The 22,578-nt window shown below is 40.3% G+C and overlaps 1 protein-coding gene across 1 annotated transcript in view; it reads right to left on the bottom strand.

Moving 5' to 3' along the window:
* gabra3 (gamma-aminobutyric acid type A receptor subunit alpha3) overlaps positions 1 to 19,258 on the bottom strand; it is a gene marked incomplete at its 3' end in the record, with an annotated part of 73,507 nt that extends 54,249 nt beyond the window's left edge. Inside the window, exon 1 of the mRNA XM_080508916.1 lies at positions 19,158 to 19,258. Within this exon, the coding sequence (XP_080365042.1) occupies positions 19,158 to 19,243 (86 nt within the window). The 5' untranslated portion in view covers positions 19,244 to 19,258. The remainder of the gene's footprint in view (positions 1 to 19,157) is intronic.
* Positions 19,259 to 22,578: the final 3,320 nt, after the last annotated feature.

Here is a 22,578-nt window from a genome sequence, read left to right as displayed (position 1 = left end):
GGGATAGGCTCCATCCTTAGCAATGTAGTGGAGATATGAAGTAGGAACTGAAAATGGAATTGATTCATAAATTGGCATTCTCCTCAGCTCTCGGCCTCTGCCTCGTTCCGCACTTCAAAAAGCCAGCCAACTCTAATCTATTCTTCGTCGGTCTTTTGTGGTCTCCTTTGAGCCGTCCGAGGCGGAGAAGGGTGTGAGACTCGATGGACAAAGTGATTAGGTCTCATGTGCATCTCATCTGTGGCATCTCTTTTTAATACCAAGTACAAATTGCATCAATCACAGCAAAAGTATCCCATCCGTCTGCCGTGAAAATGGTTTACTATGACATGGAGCTCGGTTCTACTCAGCTTCATCCTGAGAGGAGGCTTAATTGCATTTAGCGAAAAGAGCCATGTGGGCCTGTGGCTCCTATGAGTTGACAACAGGCTTTTTTTTTTTCTGTCAGTTCATACTTGACTTAGCATTCGAGGAGAGGCACAGGTGTTACTAATACCATTAACAGTGACTCTGTTATACAATACTACAATAAAAGACAGCAAGAACCTGAAAGTGAAGCAGGAAAAGAGAATTACAGCATTTTCTTCTAGTGAACGCTAACAGTTGACTGATAGGCTCCCTATATGGTCTCTTGGAAGAAACTTTGCAGTGATTTATTCTCCCTGTCTCCCTGATTTCTCCAAGTTAGCTGCTAACTTTCATTTGAAAAACTAAAAAAGTAGTTTAATCTGCTGTGTATTTATCCATCACTTGTCTTTGGTGCACCTCTGTGTTGTAACGTCAGCCCGAGTGACAGCCGATTGGCTCGTTGGCGTGGGGTCGCCAGTTGCTGCGGGCAGTGAACACACTGTGTTTTGTTTTGTGTTTACTTGCAGGCAGCAAGTATGCAGTGTCGCACAAACTGACCAAAGTCTGACATTTTGTGGTGACAAAACTGACAGCACATGACAGCAAAATCACCGACACATCCAACAACACCTCAGAGTTGATGGAACAGAGTGCGCAGCAATGCCCAGAGGCCAGAGTTTGATCGAGAGACAAATCCAAAATACATTGTCATTAAAAACTGCAACTTTACAGACAGCATATGCAGGCATGCAGAGAATAGCACTGTGGCTTACCTAAAACGTTCATAAATCTCACTTTATTTTAGTCTTTCAAATAAATCGTCTCTTGAGTATGCTTGCTTTTATAGTCTAACTTCTTAAGAATATCACTTCTATAGTTAGAATAAAAAGCGAGGACATATTTAACCCAACAGCCTCACATTCGGATTTGATGACGGCATCACTAACCTCGATGAACACAAGTTTTATGTCAGGAATATAATAAATCCTGGAGTACATGGGCAGTTGAGCTACTTATTACTGTGTGCACAAACTCTGTGGTGAGCCGACTCCCTCTGAAGAAGATACACTGTGAAACGGAACGTTACCCAGTAAAAATAAAGTTTCTTAATTAGCCGTGTTCTGTGAAAGTCATCTCTTTAATTAATTATTGCTCAGTCCCATTTCTGAAAGGCGCCGGAATTCGCTGCGCTGTTCAGCTGGGAAGAAGACGACCGTGTCTTCACCCTCTCCCGGGTGAAAATATTTTGGAGAATGTCTGACGCTGGCATGAAAGACCTTTCAATCACACCTCTGCCGCACACGCTTTTACACCACCGGTGCTTTTGGATGTCGCAGGCTGTGAAGTGGCCCGTTTCTACAGTGGACGTAGCGTCCTGTGTGGGTGACTGGACCTGTGAGAGGAGGAGGCAGGGCACACTTTGTAGACTAACAGGGGAAGAAATGTGTGTGGGCCCCAGCAGGCTGAGTTAGTGGAACGGGCATGCACTGAGTGAGTGGACTGGCACTGATCCAAGGTTGGTGCAGTGAACCAGCCTGACAGGTGAAGGATTGCTGGCCTGGCCGAGGTAGAGACGTCGTGGTGGGTCTCCCGGGGTACGCTGGTGCCTGCCGGCTGCCAGGAGGTGTGAAGGTGAGTGGTGGGGCTTTTTGAGAGAAGTGAGCGGTAATGAGAGCCGTTCAAGAGGCAGTTGGAGATTAAGCTGAGTTAGCAGAGTGACAGGAAACAAACTTTAGCTTGGACAATGGCTTGTTTTTCGCTCCAGTCTTAAGTGTGGACATGTGCAGCTGATCAGTCGTGTTTCATCGTTTGATATCGTGGCCCCTGAATGGCGAATATCTGAGGTGGTTTAACATCTTGAATTAATTGACTCTGAACATGTGACAGGTCCCACATTTCGTTAGCAGCTGTCGGGAGAGGCTACAGGAGACGAGGCCACCAATTTCAAGTCTAGCAAAAAAAGCGGTCGTCAAGCCCACGAATTTAGTGTTCATCTGTCACATACAGTATAACTGCGACAAACCTAAAGGTCCCATGAAGCGGTGTTACCTCCTCAATGTGAGGCATTTCCATTTAAAACGGGATGTCCAGGAAACACATTAGACGATGAGGGATGAATCTCCAGTGTAAGTTAATGGGCTTAGGCAGTTTTATTAGATAGAACGGTCAGAAAGGTGAGGTTGTTTTAAAATGTTGTGCTGACTTTATTGGTCCCATTTTTAAGTCACATCCATTAGTGCCGCATGACTCACCAGTGAGGATGAGGTGTTATACAGGAGGTACAAGAATCTGATTAGCATTGATCTAAATAAAGCTAAACAAACTAAAAGCATGGACATAACTGTTGTGAAAAATGCCTCGTTCAATGCATGAGGCATGAGTGAAGAAGTATTTCTCACTTTGGCTGTTCGGTCAGTGTTGACATTATTCTCCTGCTAATTCTTCTAGAGAAGAAGCAAATTAAACCGGAAGTTCAGTATTTCAACAATGACAACACAAACAAGTCATTAGCACATTACATTCAACTATATTGTTTAATCAAATGATAAATTTAATGTTTTTGCCGTCTTTTTGTTCAAGTGACACTATCGTCAATTGTTAAAGTGATCTTTTGTTTACCTCTAGTCATTGTGGGATCATCTCCATTGTGGTGTTGTGTTTACCTGGAAGTGGAGGCGGTCCCTTTGACCTCATAGCAATGTTATGATGTTCAGTTGGGCTCAAATCATTCACAGTGGGCAATCGAGCTTAAAAAAGTAACTTCAATATTTAGACTTGATGCAATTATGTAAAAAAGACATTTCAAGTAATGTTGAATCACACTCTTACACTATTATTTAGAAGATGTTGTCAATATAGACATGCAGAGCTGAACCGCCCTCACCCAGGAAGCTGTTGAATAGTGATAAAAGAAAATAAAAAGAGGAAGGCCCGAAGGTTTGCCATGATGAACTCTTTTCCCAACAAACTTATAATCTCCTCAATATTTGAGTGTGACTGTTTATGCGCTCAGAATTCAGAGTGGGTACGTCTTAAAGTGCTTTGGCATCCTCATCCAGTTACCCTCTCTGTATCTTAAGTGAGCGCCAGCCCATCCCGGGCGGTTCCAGAGCCACTGGATGAGTGATAAGAATGGTGATATCCATCCACCGCTAAAGTGCTCTGATGAGACACCCACCAAACTCCTGCTGCTCAGAGTCAGGGGCCACTGAAACCAAATCGAGGGGATTAGCAAGGCGGCACTGAGCTTTGTGAAAATATTTTCAAGGTTGATGATTTTTCTCCAACGGCAGTCGTGGGCGGCAGAGGTTTATTTATTAATTTACCTATATGGCAGCAAATGCTCGACTCCAACATCCTTGTCATCTCAATCCTACAAAGAGGGGAAGATCATGGGGGAGGGGATGTCTAATTTGCACACCACTGATTAACAAATGGTGAATTTTGAAGCTTCAATTCATGCATGAGGTAACCTTTACAACATAAGTAATCTTTCCCACCAGATCCTCCCACTCGCATTCTCTCCCAGTCTACCAACAATATATTGATAATGTTATGCAGCAGGGCATTGTGCAGCATATTGTCTCTTACCAATGGATGCCATGTATCATTCCCGGCGTTCACAATGTGACTGATTTGTCTTTGTTTGCTTCTTTATTCCATCTTCAACTTGTCTGTTTTGAGTAGATAATATACTCGAGGAATAGAGCTGGAATGGGAGTGTGCGGGGGTGGGGGCACAGGGTAATAACTGTTAACATACTGGAGCTTTTCTTGACTGCAGGGGCAAAAGCTTCATCTGCAAAAATGAAGACAAAATTTCTCATCCGTTTTTTGTTTTTATTTATTTATTTTGGAATTGATGGAAGCCAGAGCTGCAATAAGATGTGAAAACATCACAGAGTGAATCTAATATATCTAAACTGCAAATTGCTTTGTTTTTTTGGGTTGCTTCTCCATGCTAGTAGCAGTAAGGCTGCAAGAGATGATCAGTCTGACCAGTGTTTTAGTCCCGAATATAATACTGAGTCAAAAAATTAACCTCAGGTACATTAATTGCTTTCAAAAGACTCATGCAATTTATGGCACCTGTACTTCATGTTAAATGATAATCAACAAATCCTCAGATGTAAGAGGGTTCGTATAATAAGATGAACCATACCGTTAGCACTGTAACTGTGAATATGTTAATAAGATGGTATTAAAAATTTGCATTGCAATGAAAAAGTGAAATGAGGAAACTTCAGTGGCTGCAGGGCTTTAGTGAAGTGCATTTGGAACTGTTCATGTTTTCTTTTTTTATATTTTAGTGAGAAATGGCCTCAATGTAGTGTAGCTATTTTGTTCTCTAAAAACTCGATTGCAGCTATCCTGGGTCAAGTAATGAACATTTGCTTTGTGGTTTCTCAAAATTTACACCCGAGTGTGATATAGTACTCCATACTTAGGCTATTGGGGCACAAATGGACAATGGTACAATAATAATCGAAGCAGCATGGGAACTGGATGGGAAAATATAGTGTCAGAATTGGTCCTTAGAGAGCAGTTCTGTTGGTCAGAGGCAAACTAAGAGACAAGACAAGAGTATTCACACAACACTCTACTTTATCAAACCAAAGAAAAAGTACAAAAAAGCTATACCAGATGACATTTGCATTACATGCAACCAACCTTCTCTTCCCAGGAGAAGGTATTCTGCCTGATCTATTCTCTAATTGGTTTGTTTGGGTGTTGTTAGACTATGCTGCAGTCCTACCAACAAACAACGCCACAATTTATCTGGAAACGATGTAGACGCACGTTCAATCAACATTTCATAGTTTTCTTAATGCTGGTTGGGCCAGTTACTTCTTACACTGTTTATTGATCTCTGGGTCCATCCATCCATCTCATTTCATCATGTTGAACAGACCCTCTCCCCCTTTAGCAGATCCCTGGAGTTTGGTTGAGGTCCCTCCAAAATCCTCTATTTTGGCCCCTGGGCCTTTTCCCAGCGTGCGAAACCTGCCTTTTGTTTTTCAAAGGTAGAAGCCGGAGGTACATTTTCAGCAAGTATCAAAACCACAAACGTTGTAAGTGCAAGTTCTAAGAACAGCGAGTTACGTTGTGAGTCCGCAGGGAACGGGTCCTCCAAGCGCTGCCAGGTATACCAAGGTATTGACTCGAGAAAACAAACTGTTACAGATTTCAGACGGCGTCAAGAGATTTGCATTGGCTTCCTTTTCTCACTGAAAATAACTGCCGACAACTTCTTTCCATTGGGGAAAAAAGGTTTTTCAATATTCAGCAATAATGACAGCCATGACTAGGAGTTCCTCCCCGGCATCTGTTTAACACTCGCAGATAAAACGAGGGGTGGAGGCCAATTTGGGGCCTTCGTGGCCCATTGATCACCATTAGATGCTAAAAGTTGGGAGACTGTGGCACAATCTGTTCAGGCAGTAGAACAAGCGCAGGAAAATAAAATCAATTGGAAAATGTTAATTTCCAGCTGGTGCTACCAAACAGATAGCCGAACACTGCTGTTCTGTTTCTTGTACTCGACGATGTTTGAGGGGGGAAAATATCCTATCCGTGACTGTTTGTGGAAGCTGGCTCAATCCATGCCAGAAGAACTTTGTAATTTCGGCTGTGCAGAGATGTTCTGCTTAGTGAAGTTGCAGAAATGCGCGTGTGCGTGACATTTTTTTGTCACCCGCTGAGAAATCACACAAGTATTAGCCTGTGATGGAGGGTGACGCCACGGAAATGTCAAGTTGTTTTTAAATGTACAGCATGTCTTGGTGCGTATTTCAGTTGTCGGTAAAACAAAACACGGCCTCATTGTTCTCCGCTCTCTATTCCATGCACGCATCCAGCGAGCTCAACCCACACGCAGGCTCAATTCCCCAGTCCATCGCTGTAAAAGCTTCTGCCTTGCTTGATCTTCGAATTTAACCGTTTTTGCCTCTCTTGTTGTCCCTGATCTTTAGCTTGCTTTAATTCACTGCCATGACAGCTGAGGTCAGAAGAAGGGCAGCGAGACGTCTTTCTGGTGTCTGTTTGGAATGCAAACAGGAGCTGACCCCTCCTTCGAAGTGACTTCACTTTGAGAAAGGAAAATCTTGACAAATGGTATTTCGAAAATAATGAGAGCTTGGTCGGTTTGGTTCAGTATTAATGTCATAACAATTCAGTGTGATCAGATTTGATCATGCAGACCGGGCTACATGTGGAGATCCCACAGCAAGGTGCTGCTGCAGGGGCGTCGCTTCACATTTCAGTCGGAGCTGCAAATGCATTTTGAAAAATTATGTAAGTGATGATAAAGGTCATATTGCAAGGCGAAATGTATATTCTCTGTGGAGAGACAAAACAAATGCATCGGATAGGACATCACGGCACTTACAGCTGGGGGAAATTATCTAACGTAAAGATACGATCTGAAAGGTGTGATATCAACGTTTGTGACATCAACCGACTTTCTGTGGCGTGCTTAGAAGAAAGCCGTTGCCCGTGGTGTGACATGCAGCTCTGATATCCACCGGGATTACAAAAGCGCCATCAGCACCGATGTAGATATCATTTGTAACTGTAAACATGCGCCGTAGTGCTGCGCGAGTGCCGTCAGACCTGAGTCTGGAGAGAGATATGGTGATTTTTCATGATGTACTGTACAAGGCCGCCAGATCAGTGATTCCCAACGATACTGGTGAGTGGTGCGTCGGGGGGATTTGGAGGTGGGTGTTCGCAATGTTGCTTAAAAAAATAAATGGGTGTACATGGTATACCCTGGAATGCACCACTGGTTGGGAACCACCACACTAAACATTTTCTTGCTGTAAATAATTCACCACCAGACATTCAGCTATGACAGTTTTCAGGTTGGTGTTCTCGTTTTTTTTAAAATGTCAGATCTCATCACGAATCTTCAGCACAGACTTATTGCAGGTGGAGGAATCGGGGATGAATAGGGAGTTCGCAGAAAAAAGGTTTATCCCAACAGGTCTATGTATAAATCTTATGAAGCTGACGCACTATATTTAACGCAATTCCCATCAAAGAAACAGGCACATTTCTTTTTATATTGCCTTAAGTAATTACTCCCACCCAAAAAAAAAAAATCAAAATTGTGATTTAGTGATCCCAAAGCCACAGGTAAAGGAGGGCACATTGTATTTTGCTGATTTTTATGATCAACATATGTATTCCCATCTGTTCGGGTGGTGCATGGCATAGTGTTTTTTCTGCAGTGGAACAAGAGGTTGAAAATATTAAAATTCCTCCTCCTCTCATCCCTGACAGCTGTGTTATCCTTTCATCATTTTCCATCCGAGTAACACGTGTTCTCTCTCCACACTATCTCCTTTCAACTTGATTTCTTGCTCTCCCTCCTTTTTTTTTTTTTTGGCTGACTCCAGCAGAAATGACTCCATTTCCAACCTCTAAAGAGATGTAAATGTTATTCACTCAGCCGAACTAGTGCATATCACTCACAGGTATGGTGTGCTGTATTAGAATAAATTCATGCAAGTGTATAAATAAGAAGGTAAATGTGCACAGTAAACATTTACCAGTTTCCATTACGCATTTTCACAGCTCTTGACAGAGTAGCTTCGGCTGAGAGCTCGGCGGTGACCCGTGTCGCACACAGCAGCCAAACACGCTGCAACATGAAGGACACTCAGACGACCTTCCAGGCTCAAAGCCACACATCTGCAGTACACGCACCAGCTGGAGGGGTAGGTTTAATGTAATCGACGTTTAAATTAAAGATCAACTTGGTGTATTCAAGATTAGAGCCCTGTTTACGCAACGTTTTCATGTGAAAACACGATACACATATTTAAACACGTTATCAGGAAGGTCTTTGGAATGTTTTGATAAGCTGTAATCTTTTTCTGACGTGTTGAAGAATGTAGCATTAATTAAGAAATGTACGTCTGCATATGAATGATTGAATATTTTATTTTGACATTTAGTCTTTATGTTGCCTACAATTGACAAACCTGCAATATAGTTAACAGCATTTCATATGTTACTATAAATATTCTCCTATTATTCTTTGGTTATTTCTCATCCTGAATTAAAGTAAATACAAGAACGAAGGCCTGTGACAAAACTGTAACCGTTAATCTGTTAATTTAATGACTTTGTAAGTAACAGTTTATTACTTGCTTCTTTTTCTGGTTTAACTCTGCACACGACTCTAGCTAAAGAACATGCAGTTATTGACGTTAACGTCTCTCACGGACTTTTGGATTCCGTCCAGTCCTTCTGTCTTTCAAATTAAAATGACTCTGAAATCAGATGTCAAGGAGAAACGTGAAAATGCCATGCAGACATTTGATTCCATCTGTTCAGATGCATGTGCATACTAATTAAGTGTAAATGTCAACGTGTGCTTTCAATTCAGCCCCAAAATTGATTTAGCTTCAATTTCAACTCAATTCGTAGAGGTGGCAAACGAAGCTGCTCACGACATCAAACCATTTACAAAGGTAGAAGCACAGATACTTCTGTAAAAAGACTCTAGTATTTTATTACTGCAACCGATATTAATAGCTAATAAGGTAAAAAGGATTAATAACATACAACTTGTTTACTGTCATAAGTAAAAGTACTCTGACCTTAACTGTAGTGATAGACGATGTGTCTGCTGGTGCTTTTTGAAACCTTTTTTCAGGAAAGAATCATGTGCACAAGCAACTCTAACATTCAACTTCTAAATCTTGATTATCAATAATTGTTGCTGTCAATCGTTTCAGTCTTTTCATACTAACTCACAATTGCAAGTTTAAAGTAACAGAACTGTGTGGAAATGATGGTCTGATCGTGAGCAATTCCTAATAAGACGAATGTGACTTGTCTCAGTGTTGTTACATCTCTTATCATCTATAGAAGTTGAAAGAAGCAACTTACCAACTTCAGAAAGAAAATTATATGTGTTCAACTGTACCTCAGGTGAAGTACAAACACCCCAGAAAATATGTGTGCTTCACTTCACACCTCTTCAGCTTTGATGCGAGTTTGTCTCCGATACTTTTTCCATTTCCAATTCTCCATCAAATCCAAAGCTAAAGGAGTGCCTGGTTTTCTAAATGAGTGTGATAGAAACATAAAGTCAGATCATAAAGTAAGTGGATTAATCAGCCAGGAACATCGAGGAAGGGGCCAAGTGGGCTGTAAACCAGGGCAAACTGGCATATTCCACGCCTGGGATGCTGTCGAGAGCTTCCAGGCACATTGTAATCACTGCCTTGCCACTTCCAGGAGAGAGACACCCATATAACACCCCGACGGTTCTCATGGCACCTGCACCTGTGACACCGTCTCATGTGGTGAAGCTACAGGTACACCTGTGGAAGAAGAGCCAGCAAACAGCTGCACTGCAGGTCCTCATAAGTCAGGAGTTTGTATGCTCTCGCTCTCTCTCTCTCTCTCTCTCTCTCAACTTTTTTTTTATTAGCGAGGAACAATCGCTTCTGCCTGCACAGCCCCAACATGCCAATTAGCAGAGTTTCTCATTATAGATGTTGAGACTGTCATGCACATACCCGAGTGTTAATCGTGCCGTCTTATAGAGCTGTAATTCATTTGAAAAGCAATCTATAGAGGAGACACAGTCACCGGTGGCTAATTACAGGACTGCGCCCAACATTAGAGAGAAAAAAGAAAATCTTCAAGGTTTTAAGTCTGAAACGGGTTTCCTCGATGAACGATGAGTTCAGGTGCCAAGTTCAGCCGCACAAAAGGAGAGAAACTAAAGCTGTCCCTGCTGGACTTCGTTATGATAATATGACATGAATAAATGTAGCCGGTTCAACATATGTTTGGAAAACTGAAGTTTGGTTTTGAATTTGCAGTGATCAACACATTACTATTTGTGATTTTATTAGATACAATGATCTAAGGATATACCAGCATGCATATGGTCTTTAGCCTTTGAATTAATGCATTGCTATTAGGCTTTACTTGAAAGACGGCATGGTATCATTAATGCTCCCGGTTATTTTCAATATACAATTAAACGTGCTCATTCTCTTCTCTTGCTGCTCGATCAATTAAACAGAAGGTGAACAGTAATTGTCTCTTCTCCCTGTTTTCTAAGTGAACACTCAACCTGCTGCATAATTATGGATCTTAGGTAATGAGGTACTGAACAGTGAAGTTGTAATTTTTTTTTCCGGTTTAAACTAAATTATATGGTTGCATTGTGATGAAACCCCTCAGTGCTGATCTTTATGTCACAAACTGCATAAGGTTGGTGATTTTATGGTTTCAGAAGAAGTTTTAAAGCGCTCATGAAATGAAAAGACATTTTTTTCTTGTAACAATGAGCTGAATGTGGATTTGCTTTTAATCTGTGCTTAATTATCCAAAAATGAATAATGAAGAGTTTTCTACATAGGATTCTTTAAAATGGAAGACAAATGTCTGATGAGTCATCTTGCACTTATTTTGCATCCAATAGTATCTTATAATGGTTTCCTCTGCACCGATAACTTGTAACATATAAAGTCCATACAGAAAGTTCCTCGAGCTCGGCCTGGAGGCAGAGATCGTCTGTCTACACCGCGATTGGCAATGGAAAATTGTAAATATATGAAAGTCAAATTCCACTCCGACATCATTTCATGGGTTCTTTAAATCAGTCCGAACCTCACAAGGCCGATGCCGACGCTGCTTGTGCACAAGATCATCAAATTGAAAAGTGTCAGTGGCCATATAAACCAAGGCTCCAGCCTTGAGTGGAAGAACCCCCTCCCACTGGTACTTCTCACCTTTTAGCATCATTGATAATGAAGTTGAGTTCAGACCTCGGTGGGGTGTCTAAACTCCTTAAATTCCTTGTAATTCAGTACAATACAGGACAAATATAGCAGTATATTGGAGACAATAAGTATTAAAGGTAATAATGAGAGTGAAAACTGGGGGAAATAAAACTGGACTTAAAAGAAGCACACTATTCTTTCAATACTTCAATTTATGGGAAATAGATACATCTACATATTAATATACAATGTGTATGAAGGTTTAAAGCATGTTATTTAAATGAAAGTAAATATGAACTTTCCCTGTACTCTAATTCCATTTATTTCACCTGTTTACATTCTTAACGCTCCATGAACTCTATGCTCATGCTCCTCCTCCTCCAACCAGTGCTTCACATTTCTACCAGTTTAAAGAAGTGCCACGTGAGCCGCAATCACACTTCAGATCAGCCGCCACAAACCAAACAGCGGGAGTAGAAAGGTTAAGTCGTGATTACGACTCCACCAACATTTAACAGCTTCTTATTGCCAGTTTAACATGACTGATAGTGGGAGTTCTTGATCTACAATCTGCCGAGCAATCTAGGCATTAAAGGATAGAGGCTGAGCGAGCTGATAAATATTGTCAGATGAACCAACTGTCAGCGTATCCGGTGGTGATTGCATTTCAAATGCACAGAAATCGGGTTCATCTCGATTCTGTGAAACGGACGACTCACGACTCTGGGGGTGAAAAAAAGAAAGAAAGAAAGAAAGAAACACACAGGATAAGCAAAACCATTCATCCTGCAGGAATGATTTAATTGTCTGTTCCTCAAAAAGATGCACGATAAAGTCATCTGACACTTCGGTGTTTGTTAAAATCTCCAAGTGGGTGCATATATTTTAAAACGGGACAACAAAGTAAGTCACTATGAGCCTCGCTGTTCAATTAAAAGAAACCTGCTTTGAGTTTTTCAGCTGAAGAGATGAAGTGTGAGGTGTGTGCTTAGTGAAGATTTAAATAACTAATTACAAGCCAGTGTTTATTTGCAGACAATAACACAACGCTGTAAAAAGCTGCATATAACTTAATGAAATAACTACATTTTAAGACGACACAAATCAGATAGGAAGGGGGAGGATTTTGTGTCTGCTTTATTGTATAACGACACAATCCATGAACAGCTTTTACAAACCTTCTGCTGGCGCCGCTTTGAGTGGGTCTGCATGCTATTTTCAAAGGCGTCGTTAAGTTTAAAGATTTTAAACTGTATTGAACGGCTCGCTCATCCACGGCTTCACCGACTCAGACTCAACTTCAGACGGAGTCGTGGGCGGGTGTTTTGCTGGTGGCAAAGAATATGGGATGTTCTGAAAATGATTGTTTCACATATAGCGCTCCGTGGAAATGAGTCAGAGCCAGCCTCCCCGCTAAAAAACAGAAAAAAAGAAATCATAATAAGTAAGCCACCCTTAGATGATATAACTCGTGTTACACTAGAACAACAAAAGCGATTTAATCTAACATTTCATGGAGTGTTAATGTCTTGAGGGGCCGGTCTGAGAGGCACCAAACATTAGTTTAACATTTGCATCTTTTCTGAAGTCGGCGGTCTGCGTTGAGCTGTGCCGAAGCCTTGTGGGAAATCCATTCCTGTCTCAATTTGATTCCCTGCTGCCGGGGAAGTCCACTAATTGGTTGCTTTGAAGATCACTGGCCAGATCCTCGATCTATCAACAAGAAATTGACTGAAGCCCTGTGATAATTAGAGCGCGGATCAATGAAAATTTAAAGAATTTTAGGAAGTTGGAACGATTGGAAATCACGCTTGTAGCGGCATCACACTATTGCTGCTGCAAGCAGGATTTCTGGAGCTGTTCACAGCTGCTCTGCACTTTAGAAAATCAAGCTTTTCGAAGTCCATCACTTGACGTTGCAGATACTTTTCTAAATAGATTATTGACAAGAACTCAAGGTAATTAGAAAACAGGCCCATAAAACTTTAAAGGAATTAACAGCACTTGAAAGAAGAAGAGAAACTAAAAGGAAAAAAAAAAAATCAAACGATTTTTCTTTCTCTTTTTAAATGAAAGTTTAGTTTATCACCAGGTTGCGGTCCTCATTACCATCCAGCATACATTTAGTTTGATGGGCTGCAGTCAGTAAATCAGGAGAAACAAGAGCAATTTTACGTAAGTCACTAATTTGTCTGAACCCACGGTTGAATCCATTTCTGTAACCATGACTTTCAGTGCTTCATTATTTGTTAAATAAGGGACGTACATGTATATTGACAGAATCTCAATCTAAACTGTCATTAGAGTTGAATGTTAAGTATTTGATTCCTCAGAGAGGCACAATATTATTGGCAAGTCGTCACTATCAGCCAATATTTGCTTCTGAAATGGAATAATTCAACAGGGGACACTCAGTAACATTAACCTTTGATTCTGCGTGAATCCTTCATGTTTGGATATGTGGGTCTCGTCAAATGTGATTGAGACACTGTATTGAATGTCTTGAATTGTTTTTGAGTTATCAAGATAAGAACAGGAATAGCATGACTTGATTTGCTTTGCAATTAAGTAAAATCAGATAAATACTGTTGTTCATTCCAGAATTTAAAATAGACTTGCATTTCAGATATCAAACTTTTCATCTAACTTCATCAACCTTTTCCTGCCTCATCAGGTGATGGGGCAGGAAAAAATAACTCTTTATTTAATTTAATTTTGTTTCTGGCAAAAAAAAAAAGATTCAAAAAAATACTAAAAGGAGAGTGATGACATTAAAATGACTAATTAGATGTCATTGAAAAAGAAATGTAACAGGTACAACAGTTATGGACTCCACATAAAGACATCTTTGACTTTTCTAATTAAAAACAATTAACTAATACTTTTTTATTATTATGGATCCTCACTAATAATGTTTTAGTTTGTAAAAACATAGAAAATGATGAAGACACTTGACCCATCTTGACATTATTTGTGTTTGTAAACCTCACATGAGAAAATACCTAAAGAACCTAAATGAAAAAGGAGATACTTTCATCAATTCACTGTGTGTAATTGACAATTCTGGACAGACACGTTCTGATTTTCCAATATTTACACGCTCTGAATGTTTAACTTCCTTTCTTTTCTGACTGGAGACTGTTTGCATGGTCATTCAATCAGTGTAGAGTAGAATACATTACCCTTGCACAGACCCGCGACACATTAACCTTCACAACACTACCGAAACAGAATGTTATCTGTTGACCGGGTCACATCTCAAAGTGATGTCCCTCACTGTCACGCTGTGAATAATTCATGCACGAGCCCGGGCAACTTCAGGGCCAATCCATAGGCAAAGTGGACATGTTGCACTTCTGTGCTTATAGCTATTGATTATGTGCCATGTTATCCAGGAGCTTGGCAACAGATCACAAACAAAACAGACAACAAGACAGCCGGAGTGTCCACGCCTGTTAGAGTGTTGACTGTATCAGTGGGAGAGGCGCAGGCGGAAGCCAGTTTGAAGGATGGATGGCGCTTGTAGCCTTCTCATTCATATGTAATACATGGATCGCTGGGAATAATGGCTTAATCATGCCTCGTTCTTCACTCGGCGAGGAAACGAGGAACTTTGGTGATGCGCAGAATGACAGACCCTCATATAAAGGATTTGTCTGTTATACCTTAATCCATAAGGAAAGTCTCCTTGCCTCAACTGTAGCAAAGCCGATTTGGAAGCTGCCGATAACATCAGCGGGCATCAGGGAGGTGGCAGCTCTCGGAGAGAAACGGCTCTGCTGATACGCAGATATTCTGGGAGCATGTGCGTGCTGACGGTCGGAAGGATTATTCCTTAAACTTTGATGGACACTTCATACACAGTTTTACTTTCAGATGCAAATTTTCAAGAGAAATTCCATTTTTAGTTCAGGTTTGGATTTCTCAAGAGGCGACTCATCAAAAACCTCCATCTCTCCTCAGACGAACCGACGTGAAGCATCATCTCTGGTTAAACCAAACAAAATGTGCTGAACAGAGAGCGCTGATGACGGACTTGGCTTGTAAACATCTTTGTTTGAGGTTCATGTGAAGGAATTTTCATTGATCAGTGTCCCTGAATATGTCAACACTCAATCAGCATTCAATAATAAACTGCTGCTCTCATCAAAACTGACAACTTCCCCCTGGTATTTATTTCCATCCTGAATATTGATGGAAGGAGTTTCAGCTCCGGCCTTCGTTTCCTCTCTCTCACTGAATGTGAGAACCAAGGTCGGACTATAAATACTTATCAGTTTTTTAAATATAAATATATTGCTGAAAAATACACTGAGTTCTGAGGAGACGCTCCAAAAAAAGTGAATGTAAAGTTTATGGAAACCATTGCAGTTGAAATGTGTGTTAAAACATTTTCACAGTGACATCGCAGAAAAATTAAGCACAGCAGTAAATATTTACTGTATTTGTAGTTAGTACCAATAGCTATAACATGGAACCCAGATGCTGCAATTGTAAACCACAAAATAAGCACTGTAATTGATAAATAAAACAATTTAATGAGGGACACACATTTCACACCTTTTTAGAAGTCTCTTTTCAAAGTTGATATAACGTTTTAGTATATTTAATATACAAGATACATTGTTGTAAAAATCTCAAGGTCAGTCAAGGTTTCACATCATTTTAGCTTTAATTTATGAAAAACAATCATGACAAAAAGGATTAATGGAAGAAAATCTTAGAAATAATGATTTTATTAAAGAAAATTATATATTTTAACTGAAGTCATATTCTTGAGCTAAAAATGTTCCATCAACCGGCAAAGTTTTAGTTACAGTATATAGCTTAGAAAGTGCATAGCTAAAACACTCTGCCCACCATTTTTTATTTATTTGCATATTTTTTATGCATATTCTCATTTTCGTAATTGATCATACACAGCTCTGCAAATATGAACACGTGTCATAAATGCTTGAGGCGAAATGATGCTTATATTGATTCCATCGTGTTTTTGCAGGGGGAATACATTCTCAAGGAAATGTGGAAAAAAGTGTGTCGTACAGTTTAAAGTGTGGCCAAGATCTCTGAACAAAACCCCTGCTTCCACCTGAAGTTCGGTAATAACCACAGAGACTGATGAACCGCACAGACGAGGCAATTAGACAATCTGGCAGGAGGCGGCTGAATCTGGGAGCGGAACCGTGCCCTCGATGAGCAGCATCCACTTGTTTGTCTCCTGCAATAATCACACAACAAAAACAACATTTCATACAGTATATAATAACATCTGCAGAGAACAGAGCCTCTTCACTTCAGCGACCAGATTTCTGAAAGCAGTGCTGCCACAAAGGTTCAATCATCGCACTTATTATGTCGACCTAATTCTATTAATGTGCATAAGATCCCTTTTCTTTATTGAATTACTGTTTTACTTTGCAAAATGAGCCTTCGGATGATGGAAAGGGAGACACGGACGTTGTCAGAGGCAGGAATTGCAATGAACTATAAAAACAGTGAAACAAAACTTTACGACTTTCAGTGTTTTGTATTGATCTATCTGCTTTGGGGCGCTGAAGCAGTGTGTATGTGTATTCTGTATTGTGTCAGAAGACAAATGGAGATTCGTCTATCAGCATCACGATCGGCACAGAGCTCAATTTAGTCACACATGGATTTCAGTGGATATCACACTTTGGTCTGCAAATAATTGCAGTCGTGTCAAAACAACATATAATATAATACAGATATTATTACTAACACAGTAAACAGACTGCTATTGTTATTATTCCAATTTGATCTTATTCTAGGAACAAAAGAGGCCACCTGTTGTGCCTGTTGTAAGTTAGATTAACAAAACGTTTTTTTTAATCAAAAATAAATAGTTGATCTTCTCTCTGTACGTGATACAAGTAATACAACTGCTTTGGTTTATTTATTTTTTTACAGGTGGCAAATTGATTTGTTATTCTGTGTACAAGGATTACAATTTAAAACACCATTAGCAGGTTAACTATGCTGAGATATACAAAAACTTGACACAACGCAGAGCGGGAACAGCCGCTTATCAAAACCATGTAACATAGCAGGATTGATTCCGGCTTATGTTTCGTCACTTCACAACCGTCCAGCTTGAGGCGTTACACAAGAGAAAGACTTGGCTACAAGATTTGCTTTTCGAAAGATGATTTGAAAACTAACTGCCTTAAATCACAAATCAACTTAAAATACTTAAATTAGCAGTAGAAAGCATTTAGTTTCGGACACTTACAGGTAATGATGCACAACGGCGATGCTCCACACTTCGATCCACGCAGAATCCTTCACTTCTCCTCTAGAGGGCGCGTCGCTGTTTCCACGTGGTTGCTTCTGACTTCTTTTGAGAGTTATCTTTACATTGCAATTGTTGATATCATGACATCGATAACTCTGTGCAGTACTGCACTGGCCGTGGTGTTTTAGCTAACGCTCGATCATCTCAGTTCGGTTCCATGTTCAGGAGAAGTTCGCCAGTACAGTTGGTATTCAGTGTAATCTGGGTATTCTGGTTTTCCTCTCTCAGTACAAAAACATGTGTTTTAGGTTGACAGTGTCTTTGTGGTAACTGGTAACCCCCCCCCCCCCCCCCCCCCCCCCCCCCCCCCCTGTCTGCATGCTGGATGGAAAGATTTCAGAAAAAGTTAAAAGTCTGAAAATAATTCAAACAAATTATTTCTAGTAGCCTTACTGCAGCAGTAAATTGCAGTAATTCTAAGTCCAGTGATAGAGGCTTTCTATAAACCGAGCGCATGTGGTTTAATGGAGAGTCGGACTAAGTTGGAGCCACACATTCTTGTTAAATATCTCTCCCCAGCGTTGGCCAGTTCCCTCTCCTGGCCACACATTTCTATTTAATATATGTAATTACAAGCGCTGTGTGCGCCTAATAAGCAGGGGGAGCCAAGTGGCACAATGACAAAGCAAACTGGGCTAATCCCTGTCACAGTGTTCTGATTTCCTTCCCCGGCCTGATTTTCTCCCAGGTTGGGCGAGCCTTTCCCCCACCGTGCAAAAACCTTAAAGTGATTTACACACTGCTGCATCTCCCTGCCATACCTTCCTATCTTATCAACAATGCTAACATGGCAACCTGTGCAATTACAAGGAGCGTGATTATAATAACTCGGAAACATGCAGGAGTTTTTGCTCCTTTTTTTTTTTTTTTTTTTTTGCTGACTCCGACACACAGAATGAAAAATGTGCACAGGATGCAGGAGAGGAGAAATGCTGTGAATGGACAATCGTAACTGTGGTGTGTGTGCTGCACAATGCAAATGAATTCAGTGAAATCCAGACCGGTGCAGAGGAGAGCTACATTCAGACGGCAGGAGGATGGCTCCACTTTGAATATCCTGGGAGTTTTGGGTTTTTTGTCCCCCCCCCCCAACTTAATTGAGGACAAACTGGCATGTGTTCTATTTGAGGCATCCAGAAAATGTGAAAGTCACACACACTTCTGTCCAGGTCGTCCTTGAGTGCAAAAAGTACATCGACGGCAAGAAAACAGGAAAAAAATACAAAAAGTTTTTTCGATCATTACATTGAAGGTTTGTAACAAACAATACTTTTGGCCTGTGTGTGGTGTGTGTGTGTGTGGTGTGTGGGTGTGTGTTGTTTTCAGTGGAAAAGCACAATATGACTGAACTCTATATTTACCATATAACATCATAACTTGCGAACAGTGCGATAAGATATTCGATCCATTTTCATTAAAGTGTTTTGCCAATAATGTAATACGTTATTACATGTTTGAAATTGAATTAAAAAAAAATGCTGTTATTCTGCAGTTAAAAATAGGTCTACTGGATGGGAAGGTCATCCTATTCATTCATTCATTCATTGGATATAGAGCAGCTGTGGCTCGGTTTGAAGGTGGTTCAATTCCCCAGATCCTCAATGAACCTCGACACGTGTTTGCTGAAGCAATGTAAAAACACTATCTAAATGTTTTTCTCTGAATCATAATATTAAAACAAATATTTAAGGATTTAATAATCACAGTAAATAGATACTTGGTGGCGTGTATTTGAGTGCGTACCTGGCTTGAGGAAGGAGGTTGAGCAGCAGGAGGAGGATCCACAAGCCCTGGTCCGGTGAGTTGAGCTTCCAAAGTGAAGCAGCCATATCAGTTTAACAGCGTGCGCCTGCAGGAAAAAGACAGAGGAGGCAGAGAGCGAGGGTGTCACTCAAAGTACCTCAGCACAGAATCCCCAAATCTTTGTCGCTTATTTGTTTTTGGTTTTTATTTCTAATCTTTATTTTAAAGTCTCAATCACTCTACTCAACCGGGCTGCTCCCCTGTGGGTTTATACATTTGATTTATGTGATTGATGGCATTTGTTTTGTCTTAAACTGACATTTTTATGGACCACACTGCACAGCACATCATATTGTAGGTTATTTTATTAAATGGCATAAATCAAGAGGTGGTTTATGTCCTCACAATGTTGAAGGAATCAGTGTGGAGTGAAAAAGAAAAACTGTCAAGTTTATGTGGGTCCTCCTCAAAAAAAAATAAAAAGAGATGAAATGGGCCTCTTTCCTTGAGGGAAGGTGGTCAGCTGGTTATTTAGAAGAGCAGTGGGCAGTAATCCTGAACCTTCCATTTGCTCCATTACGGTCAAACGAGGAGCCACAAAGACCCGATGAGTCATGTAGGTGTAATGAGTGAATCCGAAATAAGCAATGTAAAATCACTGTAGCCTACAGGAAGTTTCCCCATCATGCCAACAATGAACAGATAATGACACGATTAGGCTCAGACATGAAAATGATTTCATCAGTTTTACAAGAAATTAAAATTTTCATGTGAATCCGTCAATGTGTTGAAAACAGCTCCCAAGGCGGATCTTTGTGAATACAGGGGGAAACACAATGTTTCAAAAATGCTGCTACTGCCCATGTACACCACAGCCATAGTAATAGTCTGCCGTTTCCATGTAAAAGCACATAATTTTCAAAATGCTGGCATGTAAATACCTTAGTTGCTCATAATACTGAACACCAGTCCCTTCACACAGACTTTACATGCCTCAGTCATATTTATTAAAGCCAATCGAGGTCGCTAGGTACCTTAAAATAATCAAATCATCTGATCATCATCTTGTAGCATCATCAATATCCCTTCATCAAGGGTGGTTAAAAATAATCTATGATTCAGATTAATTTCAGCCCACTGGAGCTGTAATTCTCAGGTTTTGTTCCGCCAAACCTGAGATGTTCCCACAGAAGCAGACGATAGTTGATGGATTAATTACGCTGCTTTCTTGTCATTTTGCACATGATTTCTGTCACTTCTGGCCTTTTGCCATCAGTAATAACATGTTAAATTCAGGAGGTGAAACATGACCCGTAATTGAAGATGAGAAGACGTTTTATCTTGAAAATGGCTGCCTTATCCGACACGATCTCCTCTGCACAGCTTGATGTGGCCCCCATCCAAAGGAGACGGTATAACATATTAGCCATATTTTATATCATGCTGGGAAATGAGGCTTGATATCATCCTCTATATGCGATGCAATTGTATTTGATCTATTGCATGTCTGTCTTTTTCAAATGGGCTATCTGTGTGTTTTGTCCGTTAAAGCAATGAGTTATCTTTACAATCACCTGCAGGAACAAGTCCAAGAGACATGTTTATGGGTTTGATTTATTTGCATGATGTAAATTGACTTGTGGTTGTAAAAAATTAACTCATTACTTATGCAAGACGCATTTTAACTTTAAAGTTTAGTACTCAGGTTGCCAAGGTTAAGGTTCAGTCTCCAACCAGGGTCACATGGTGGCCGATGTTTAGGACAGGTGGCACTCAACATTGACTTTTGAAGAGCTTTTACTTTTTTAATATTGTGACATTCATTTCTTGTCTATATTGTTGAATTTTAACATAAAATCTGGAGGTGAGCGATTATGATCATGGCGGTGTGTGGATAAGGTGTAAACAGTCCCCTTTACAGCTGCCGATCCATTTGTAGCAAATATTGAAACGATAACTGACAACATTAATCCTATAGATGAGAACATGAGATATGTCGGCCCCGGCGTGCACATGTTCCGTTATTGCAAACGTGTTTGTGATTGCCTTGTTTATTTATGTTTTAACCATATGGCTTAATTAGCGACTTGATCTTATCTTTGTATTGACAAGCTACTAAAGAAATCACAACTTTAAAATCATAGTGCTTGGAGTAATTAACGGTTACTGGCCCTTTATTTAATAACGTGACAGCCATATAGCATCATTCTGTCATTAGCTCTAATTTGTAGCTTGTTGAGAAACAATTTGCCGTCATTATTAGTACAAGATGTGCCGTGTACGTCGTGACTGTGGAAGAAGAAGAGGGCGACGGCCTCCTTAATGCTGCATTCATGCAAGTGAACCTACTTTAGCAGGCATTTGAGAAATAGATCATTCCGTCTCCTTCACAGCTCATATCGGTGTATGTGGTCTTTGTTTGGAGCTCGACTCGACCTTGGGTGGAGAAGACAAAAAATCGTCCACAGCTACGCTACAACTTATTATCGGTTGAAATTCAATTACCAGAACAATAACAATTTTCTTGCTTATCAACCAATAATATCAACTGTTTCCTTATATTAGATGTAATTAGTTTAACCCTGTGTGGGATTTGATTTTAAATTCTGTAGTGGTAATAATACAAGTAATAATAAGTAATAATAGATAATCACAGGCCAGAACTGACCTCAACTAACATTGTGCCAAGAGCTAAATTAACACATAACTAAAATATACACATGATCTCACACACACACCTCCTTAAAGTTTGTTTCCAGTAAACTAACGACCACCTATGTGGATTGTAGGTAGAAGCAAATGGTTACCCATACAGGCATAGGGAAAACATGCAAACTTTATAAAGAAAGATTTGAGCCAAGGGCCAAATCTGATATTAACCCAACATAAAAAAAACAGTTGTGATTTTATTACCTAAAATATATTTATGCACCCAGAACAGAGATACCGTGTCAGTTTGTTATACATTCATTTGCTCTTTGTGAATTTCAATGTTAACGAGAACTGGCATGCTGTAGTTTCAATGATCAGTGGTTTTTACAAGAAACGGAGGAGAACAAACCACAGCCAGATCATTATATCTCATTAAACCCAAGAACAAACACATTATGTAAGAAACAGCTTCCTTTCTTCCTGGTACCTGCACTCTCCTGATGTTGCATAGCGACTGTATCCCTGACCCTGTAATTATTAAAAAATTATTGCATGGAGTTTGCAGTCTGGCAATTTAGAGATGAAATGACCTCTCATTATAAATGAATGTGCACAGAAGCTGGTGTGCCTGCAATGAATGCAGCCTAAATGAGAGAAAAGGAAGCCAAATGAGTGAGGTGCAGCAGCTGCGTCATACTTCGAAGGCTCTTATTGGGCTTTTGTGAGGTCCAACCTCCCCCTATTGCCACTGAGATCAAACGGTTTCCTC

The sequence above is a fragment of the Blennius ocellaris genome (assembly GCF_963422515.1).
Source record: "Blennius ocellaris genome assembly, chromosome: 14".
Classification (NCBI taxonomy): domain Eukaryota; kingdom Metazoa; phylum Chordata; class Actinopteri; order Blenniiformes; family Blenniidae; genus Blennius; species Blennius ocellaris.
The sequence above is the reverse complement of the archived record's forward strand: the minus strand, read 5'-3'. Positions and strand labels throughout refer to the sequence as shown.